Source organism: Mobula hypostoma, chromosome 31 (assembly GCF_963921235.1).
Source record: "Mobula hypostoma chromosome 31, sMobHyp1.1, whole genome shotgun sequence".
Lineage (NCBI taxonomy): Eukaryota > Metazoa > Chordata > Chondrichthyes > Myliobatiformes > Myliobatidae > Mobula > Mobula hypostoma.
The window spans coordinates 5,934,072-5,944,053 of NC_086127.1; the positions used below are offsets into that span (position 1 = coordinate 5,934,072).

A 9,982-nucleotide genomic window follows, 5' to 3' on the forward strand; every position below is an offset into this window, starting at 1 on the left:
GACACAGAGTGAATCTCTCTCCGCACCGTCCCATCACACACTCCCGGGGTCAGACACAGAGTGAATCTCTCTCCGCACCGTCCCGTCACTCACTCCCGGGGTCAGACACAGAGTGAAGCTCCCTCCGCACCGTCCCATCACACACTCCCGGGGTCAGACACAGAGTGAATCTCTCTCCGCACCGTCCCATCACACACTCCCGGGGTCAGACACAGAGTGAAGCTCCCTCCGCACCGTCCCATCGCACACTCCCGGGGTCAGACACAGAGTGAATCTCTCTCTGCACCGTCCCATCACACACTCCCGGGGTCAGACACAGAGTGAATCTCCCTCCGCACCGTCCCATCGCACACTCCCGGGGTCAGACACAGAGTGAATCTCTCTCCGCACCGTCCTATCACACACTCCCGGGGTCAGGCACAGAGTGAAGCTCCCTCCGCACCGTCCCATCACACACCCCCGGGGTCAGACACAGAGTGAAGCTCCCTCCGCACCGTCCCATCACACACTCCCGGGGTCAGACACAGAGTGAATCTCACTCCGCACCGTCCCATCACACACTCCCGGGGTCAGACACAGAGTGAATCTCCCTCCGCACCGTCCCATCACACACTCCCGGGGTCAGACACAGAGTGAAGCTCCCTCCACACCGTCCCATCACACACTCCCGGGGTCAGACACAGAGTGAATCTCACTCCGCACCGTCCCATCACACACTCCCGGGGTCAGACACAGAGTGAATCTCCCTCCGCACCGTCCCATCACACACTCCCGGGGTCAGACACAGAGTGAAGCTCCCTCCGCACCGTCCCATCACACACTCCCGGGGTCAGACACAGAGTGAAGCTCCCTCCGCACCGTCCCATCACACACTCCCGGGGTCAGACACACAAATTCCTGCCACACTCTCCCATCACACACGCACTCGTTCAGACTCTGAGTGAAGTTCCTTCTGTTCTATTCTACCCCAACCCCGTTCACACTGACCTCCAACCCCTGACCCATGACTCACCAAGCCAGGAAGGCACACAGGTGGGCCTGACCTCCACCTGCACCTGGGCATCCTCGGCCGCTCGCTTCTTCCCGCAGTCGTAGGCTGTGACCGTGAAGGTGAAGAGGGTTTCCTTCATGCCGTCCAGTGTCTCCGTGTTTCGGATGTTTCCTGCGCGAGGGAGTGGGAGAAGGAGGGAGGGCTGTCAATACACTCTGGTCCTTCCCTCCCTCTGCTTTCCACCTCCCTCCCTGCTCGCCATCTCTCCTCCCTCCTCCCCCTTTGCTCCTCCACTCCCCTTTGGTCCTCCACTCCCCTCCGTCATTCCCTCACTCTGCTGTCCTCCTCCTCCACTCCCCTCCATCTCTCCCTCCCTCCCTCCACTGTCCTTCTGCCCTCCCTACTCTTTCCCCCTCCCCTACCCTCCCTCCCCTTCACTCCTCCCTCCTTCTCCACTCCCCCACTCCCTCCTTTTCCCTCTCTCCTCCCTCCCTCCACTTCCCTCCTTCCTCCACTCCCTCCCCTTCCCTCTTCCACTTCCACCTCCCTCCTTTCCCTTTCTTCTCTTTTCCCCTCTCCTCTGCTCCTCCCTCCTCCTCTCTGCTGCCCTTCTCCTTCTCCCTCGTCCCTTTTTCCTGCCACTTTCCCTCCTCCCCTTCAATCCTCTCTTTCCTGCCTCACTCTCCCCTCCACTAGCCCTGCTCCCAAATCCCTCATTCCCGTCATTCCCCTCCATTCCTCTCTCCTCATCCCTCATCACCTTGTCCCTCCTTCCCTCCGGTCTCATCCTCTGTCATCTCCCTCCTCTACCATCTCACCACTCCTCCCCTCCCTCATCTCCTTGCTCCTGCACTCTCCTCTCTCTCAGCCTCGCCCCCTCACTTGATCTGTTACTCCTCGAGTGCCTCCATCCTCTCTCCCTCTCTCCCTCACTCACACAACCACTGCTCGCTCACTCGTCTCACGCCTCTCACGCAATCCCTTACTCCTCCCTCTCTGGCACCATCCCTCTGAGCTCCAAACTCCCTCACACCCTCAGTCCGCTCCTGACCCTTCTCCTCCTTTCACCACCCCCACCCTCTACCGTCCCCTCAGCCTCCTCCCTGACCCATTCTGTCCTCCCTCCTCACGCCCTACTTCACCACTCTCAACCTCGTCCTTGCTGCCTCACACCTCTCCCTCTTCTTTCCCACTCTCTCCCTCCTCTCTCTTTCCTTCCATTTCCCTCCCTTCTCTCACCCTCGCCTCACTCTTACACCCTCCTCTTTCTCTCTCACCCTCTCTTTCCTTCCTCTCGCTCTCTCTCCTCTCACTCTCTCCCCTCTCTCTCCCTCCTCTTTCTCTCTCACCCTCTCTTTCCTTCCTCTCGCTCTCTCTCCTCTCACTCTCTCCCCTCTCTCTCCCTCCTCTTTCTTTTCTCACTCTTGCTCTCTCTCCCTTTCTCCCCATCCTTCTCCTGCAATACTTCCTCTCCTCTCTTTCTCTCATCTCTCATCCTTTCTTTTCCTCTTCTATCTCTCTCTCTCTCCCTCTCTTTCTCTGTCCACTCTCCCTCCTTCCTTTTTCTCTATTTCTCTCTTCCCCCTCCCACTCTCTCTCTATCTCTCTCTGCTCCCTCAGCTGTCCCTCACCTTGCTCTTCCTTACTCTCTTTTCCCCTACCCTCACTCCCTTTCCCCTCAAGCCCTGAATTCACCCTCACTGGCCCCTCTCTCACACTCTTCTCTCCCTCCTACCTTCCACCCTCCACGCTCACTCCTCTCCCACCACCCTGACTCCTCTCTCCTTCACTCCCCTCCTCCCCCTCCCTTACTTAGCTGCCCCTCACTCCTATTCCCTTGCTTCCACTCTGACTTCTCTGTCCCTCACACTCCACTCACAACCAGTCCTCGCTACCCCTACCTTCACTCCCTCTCCTCACTCACTCTCTCTCCTCCCTGCTCCCTCTTCAATACTCCATCTTTCCTCCTCACTCTTCCCCCCCCCACCCCACCGCCCGTACCGTCGTTATCAATGGTGAAGGGGACATCGGGAGTGAGGATCTGGTAGAAACAGATCTGACTGTACTGCGGCGAGCAGTCTCCATCCACAGCCTCCACTTTCAGCAGCGGCCCCGGCACCTTCCCCTCGGACACCGACACCCGGTATAGGCGCTCCATGAACACGGGTACAAACTCGTTCACATCGTTCACCCGTACGTGTACCACGGCCCTGGGGGCGAGAGCAGAGAGTGTCAGACCTGTCTACTGTCTCGGACAGGGACAGAGATCCCTCTACACCAGCCCGATGGGGAACACCACACATCGTTCACCCGAATGTGTACTATGGCCCTGGGGGCGAGAGCAGAGAGTGTCAGACCAGTCTGCTCTCTGGGATAGGGACGGAGATCCCTCGACACCAGCCCGATGGGGAACACCACACATCGTTCACCCGTACGTGTACCACCGCCCTGGGGGCGAGAGCAGAGAGTGTCAGACCAGTCTACTGTCCGGGACAGGGACAGAGATCCCTCGACACCAGCCCGAAAGTGAATCCCACAGTGTGGTGTGCTCTCAGGACAGGGGCAGAGATTCCTTTACACCCCTCGACTGTCAGCCCAACAGTTGTACCCCGTTTGGTGTGTACTGGGACAGGGAGACTGCGCTGATGCACCTCCCCATCTCCCTCTTCTTTCCCTCCCGAGTCAGAGGTTTCCCCATTTACTTGTGGGACCGCTTGACGTTGGTCTTCTGTGCATCCTCTCCACAGTCATGTGCCTGGATAGTGAAGGTGTGTTCCCGCTGTGACTCGCAGTCCACGGCCGTCTTCGCCTGAATAATCCCTTCTCCCGTCATCTTGTCCAGGACCACCGCCTCGAATGGCACATTCTGGCCGTGAATCTTAAATCCGCAGATCTCTCCTGCAGGATATCGGAGACACAAAATTTAATCCCAATCACCCATTCCCATTCATTCCGACCACTTGCACTCCCAAAGGGACCCTACCCCTTCCCATTCACTCCCAAAGGGACCCTACCCCATCCCATTCATTCCCAAAGAGATCCATCCCTTCACAATTCACTCCCAAAGAGACCCCACCCCAACCCATTCACTCCCAAAGGGACCCTACTCGATCCCATTCATTCCCAAAGAGAGTCTACCCCATCCCTTTCACTCCCAAACAGACCCTACCCCATCCCATTCACTCCCAAAGGGACCCTACCCCTTCCCATTCACTCCCAAAGGGACCCTACCCCATCCCGTTCATTCCCAAAGAGATCCATCCCTTCACAATTCACTCCCAAAGAGAACCCACCCCAACCCATTCACTCCCAAAGGGACCCTACGCGATCCCATTCACTCCCAAAGAGAGTCTATCCGATCCCTTTCACTCCCAAACAGACCCTACCCCATCCCATTCACTCCCAAAGGGACCCCACCCCAACCCATTCACTCCCAAAGGGACCCTACTCGATCCCATTCACTCCCAAAGAGAGTCTACCCCATCCCTTTCACTCCCAAACAGACCCTACCCCATCCCATTCACTCCCAAACTGACCCTACCCTTTCCCATTCACTCCCAAAGGGACCCTACCCCATCCCATTCATTCCCAAAGAGACCCATCCCTTCACAATTCACTCCCAAAGAGAACCCACCCTAACCCATTCACTCCCAAAGGGACCCTACCCGATCCCATTCACTCCCAAAGAGAGTCTATCCCATCCCTTACACTCCCAAACAGACCCTACCCCATCCCATTCACTCCCAAAGGGACCCTACCCCTCCCCATTTACTCCCAAAGGGACCCTACCCCATCCCATTCATTCCCAAAGAGACCCATCCCTTCACAATTCACTCCCAAACAGACCCCACCCCAACCCATTCACTCCCAAAGGGACCCTACCCAATCCCATTCACTCCCAAAGAGACCCTACTCCTCCCCATTCATTCCCAAAGAGACCCTACCCCATCCAATTCACTCCCTAAGGGGACCTACCCCTTCCCATTCACTCCCAAACTGACCCTACCCTTTCCCATTCACTCCCAAAGAGAGTCTACACCATCCCTTTCACTCCCAAACAGACCCTACCCCATCCCATTCACTCCCAAAGAGACCCTACCCCTCCCCATTCATTCCCAAAGAGAACCTACCCCATCCAATTCACTCCCAAAGGGACCCTACCCCATCCCATTCACTCCCAAAGAGACCCATCCCTTAACAATTCACTCCCAAAGAGACCCCACCCCAACCCATTCACTCCCAAAGGGACCCTACCCCATCCCATTCACTCCCAAAGGGACCCTACCCCTCCCCATTCATTCCCAAAGAGACCCTACCCCATCCAATTCACTCCCAAGGGGCCCTACCCCTTCCCATTCACTCCCAAACTGACCCTACCCCATCCCATTCACTCCCAAAGGGACCCTACCCCATCCCATTCACTCCCAAAGAGACCCATCCCTTCACAATTCACTCCCAAAGAGACCCCACCCCAACCCATTCACTCCCAAAGGGACCCTACTCGATCCCATTCACTCCCAAAGGGACTCTACCCGATCCCATTCACTCCCAAAGAGAGTCAACCCCATCCCTTTCACTCCCAAACAGACCCTACCCCATCCCATTCACTCCCAAAGGGACACTACCCCATCCCGTTCATTCCCAAAGAGACCCATCCCTTCACAATTCACTCCCAAAGAGAACCCACCCCAACCCATTCACTCCCAAAGGGACCCTACCCGATCCCATTCACTCCCAAAGAGAGTCTACCCCATCCCTTTCACTCCCAAACAGACCCTACCCCATCCCATTCACTCCCATTCCGACCCTACCCCTCCCCATTCACTCCCAAAGGGACCCTACCCCATCCCATTCACTCCCAAAGGGACCCTACCCCATCCCATTCACTCCCAAAGAGACCCATCCCTTCACAATTCACTCCCAAAGAGACCCCACCCCAACCCATTCACTCCCAAAGGGACCCTACCCGATCCCATTCACTCCCAAAGAGAGTCTACCCCATCCCTTTCACTCCCAAACAGACCCTACCCCATCCCATTCACTCCCATTCCGACCCTACCCCTCCCCATTCACTCCCAAAGGGACCCTACCCCATCCCATTCACTCCCAAAGGGACCCTACCCCATCCCATTCACTCCCAAAGGGACCCTACCCCATCCCATTCACTCCCAAAGAGACCCATCCCTTCACAATTCACTCCCAAAGAGAACCCACCCCAACCCATTCACTCCCAAAGGGACCCTACCCGATCCCATTCACTCCCAAAGAGAGTCTACCCCATCCCTTTCACTCCCAAACAGACCCTACCCCATCCCATTCACTCCCAAAGAGACCCTACCCCTACCCATTCACTCCCAAAGGGACCCTACCCCATCCCATTCACTCCCAAAGGGACCCTACCCCATCCCATTCACTCCCAAAGAGACCCATCCCTTCACAATTCACTCGCAAAGAGTACTCCCAAAGGGATTCTACCCCATCCCATTCACTCCCAAAGGGACCCTACCCCATCCCGTTCATTCCCAAAGAGACCCATCCCATCACAATTCACTCCCAAAGAGAACCCACCCCAACCCATTCACTCCCAAAGGGACCCTACCCGATCCCATTCACTCCCAAAGAGAGTCTACCCCATCCCTTTCACTCCCAAACAGACCCTACCCCATCCCATTCACTCCCAAAGAGACCCTACCCCAACCCATTCACTCCCAAAGGGACCCTACCCCATCCCATTCACTCCCAAAGGGACCCTACCCCATCCCATTCACTCTCAAAGAGACCCATCCCTTCACAATTCACTCGCAAAGAGTCCCCACCCCAACCCATTCACTCCCAAAGGGACTCTACCCGATCCCATTCACTTCCAAAGAGAGTCTACCCCATCCCATTCACTCCCAAACTGACCCTACCCTTTCCCATTCACTCCCAAAGGGACCCTACCCGATCCCATTCACTCCCAAAGAGAGTCTACCCCATCCCTTTCACTCCCAAACAGACCCTACCCCATCCCATTCACTCCCATTCCGACCCTACCCCTCCCCATTCACTCCCAAAGGGACCCTACCCCATCCCATTCACTCCCAAAGGGACCCTACCCCATCCCATTCACTCCCAAAGAGACCCATCCCTTCACAATTCACTCGCAAAGAGTCCCCACCCCAACCCATTCACTCCCAAAGGGACTCTACCCGATCCCATTCACTCCCAAAGAGAGTCTACCCCATCCCATTCACTCCCAAACTGACCCTACCCTTTCCCATTCACTCCCAAAGGGACCCTACCCCATCCCATTCATTCCCAAAGAGACCCATCCCTTCACAATTCACTCCCAAAGAGACCCCACCCCAACCCATTCACTCCCAAAGGGACCTTACCCGATCCCATTCACTCCCAAAGGGACCCTACCCCATCCCATTCACTCCCAAAGGGACCCTACCCCTCCCCATTCATTCCCAAAGAGACCCTACCCCATCCAATTCACTCCCAAAGGGACCCTACCCGATCCCATTCACTCCCAAAGGGACCCTACCCCATCCCATTCACTCCCAAAGGGACCCTACCCCTCCCCATTCATTCCCAAAGAGACCCTACCCCATCCAATTCACTCCCAAAGGGGCCCTACCCCTCCCCATTCACTCCCAAAGGGCCCCTACCCCATCCCACTCACTCCCAAAGGGACCCTACCCCATCCCATTCACTCCCAAAGAGACCCTACCACTTCCCATTCACTCCCAAAGGGACCCTACCCCATCCCATTCACTCCCAAAGGGACCCTACCCCATCCCATTCACTCCCAAAGGGACCCTACCCCTCCCCATTCATTCCCAAAGAGACCCTACCCCATCCAATTCACTCCCAAGGGGCCCTACCCCTTCCCATTCACTCCCAAACTGACCCTACCCTTTCCCATTCACTCCCAAAGGGACCCTACCCCATCCCATTCATTCCCAAAGAGACCCATCCCTTCACAATTCACTCCCAAACAGACCCCACCCCAACCCAATCACTCCCAAAGGGACCCTACCCGATCCCATTCACTCCCAAAGAGAGCCTACCCCATCCCTTTCACTCCCAAACAGACCCTACCCCATGCCATTCACTCCCAAAGAGATCTCTACCCCTCCCCATTCACTCCCAAAGGGACCCTACCCCATCCCATTCACTCCCAAAGGGACCCTACCCCATCCCATTCACTCCCAAAGAGACCCTATCCCTCCCCATTCATTCCCAAAGAGACCCTACCCCATCCAATTCACTCCCAAAGGGACCCTACCCCATCCCATTCACTCCCAAAGAGACCCATCCCTTCACAATTCACTCCCAAAGTGACCCCACCCCAACCCATTCACTCCCAAAGGGACCCTACCCGATCCCATTCACTCCCAAAGAGAGTCTACCCCATCCCTTTCACTCCCAAACAGACCCTACCCCATCCCATTCACTCCCATTCCGACCCTACCCTTTCCCATTCACTCCCAAAGGGACCCTACCCCATCCCGTTCATTCCCAAAGAGACCCATCCCTTCACAATTCACTCCCAAAGAGAACCCACCCCAACCCATTCACTCCCAAAGGGACCCTACCCGATCCCATTCACTCCCAAAGAGAGTCTACCCCATCCCTTTCACTCCCAAACAGACCCTACCCCATCCCATTCACTCCCAAAGAGACCCTACCCCTCCCCATTCACTCCCAAAGGGACCCTACCCCATCCCATTCACTCCCAAAGGGATCCTACCCCATCCCATTCACTCCCAAAGAGACCCATCCCTTCACAATTCACTCGCAAAGAGTCCCCACCCCAACCCATTCACTCCCAAAGGGATTCTACCCCATCCCATTCACTCCCAAAGGGACCCTACCCCATCCCGTTCATTCCCAAAGAGACCCATCCCATCACAATTCACTCCCAAAGAGAACCCACCCCAACCCATTCACTCCCAAAGGGACCCTACCCGATCCCATTCACTCCCAAAGAGAGTCTACCCCATCCCTTTCACTCCCAAACAGACCCTACCCCATCCCATTCACTCCCAAAGAGACCCTACCCCTCCCCATTCACTCCCAAAGGGACCCTACCCCATCCCATTCACTCCCAAAGGGACCCTACCCCATCCCATTCACTCTCAAAGAGACCCATCCCTTCACAATTCACTCGCAAAGAGTCCCCACCCCAACCCATTCACTCCCAAAGGGACTCTACCCGATCCCATTCACTTCCAAAGAGAGTCTACCCCATCCCATTCACTCCCAAACTGACCCTACCCTTTCCCATTCACTCCCAAAGGGACCCTACCCCATCCCATTCATTCCCAAAGAGACCCATCCCTTCACAATTCACTCCCAAACAGACCCCACCCCAACCCATTCACTCCCAAAGGGACCCTACCCGATCCCATTCACTCCCAAAGGGACCCTACCGCATCCCATTCACACCCAAAGAGACCCTACCCCTTCCCATTCAATCCCATAGGGACCCTACCCCGTCCCATTCACTCCCAAAGGGACCCTACCCCTTCCCATTCACTCGCAAAGAGACCCTACCCCATCCCATTCACTCCCGAAGAGATCCTACCCCATCCTTTGAACTACACACCACAATTCCATATTTACAATGTTTCCTTTGAACTATAGATCACAATTCCATATTTACAATGTTTCCTTTGAACTATAAACCACAATTCTATATTTACAATGCTTTCTTTGAACCGCTCACAATTCTATATTTACAATGCTTTGTTTGAACTATACACCACAATTCCATACTTACAATGCCTTATTTGAGCCACACGCCACAATTCCATATTTACAATGCTTTCTCTGAACTACACACAATTCCATATTTACAATGTTTCCTTTGAACTATACACCACAATTCCATACTTACAATGCCTTATTTGAGCCACACGCCACAATTCCATATTTACAATGCTTTCTCTGAACTACACACAATTCCATATTTACAATGTTTCCTTTGAACTATACACCACA

At 55.3% G+C, this 9,982-nt stretch overlaps 1 protein-coding gene across 1 annotated transcript in view; it reads right to left on the minus strand.

Moving 5' to 3' along the window:
* clstn3 (calsyntenin 3) overlaps positions 1-9,982 on the minus strand; it is an 86,710-nt gene that overhangs the window by 49,985 nt on the left and 26,743 nt on the right. Inside the window, exons 3-5 of the mRNA XM_063036863.1 lie at positions 3,694-3,889; positions 2,993-3,201; positions 1,013-1,162 (exon numbers count right to left, since the gene is read on the minus strand). Of these exons, the coding sequence (XP_062892933.1) occupies positions 1,013-1,162; positions 2,993-3,201; positions 3,694-3,889 (555 nt within the window). The remainder of the gene's footprint in view (positions 1-1,012; positions 1,163-2,992; positions 3,202-3,693; positions 3,890-9,982) is intronic.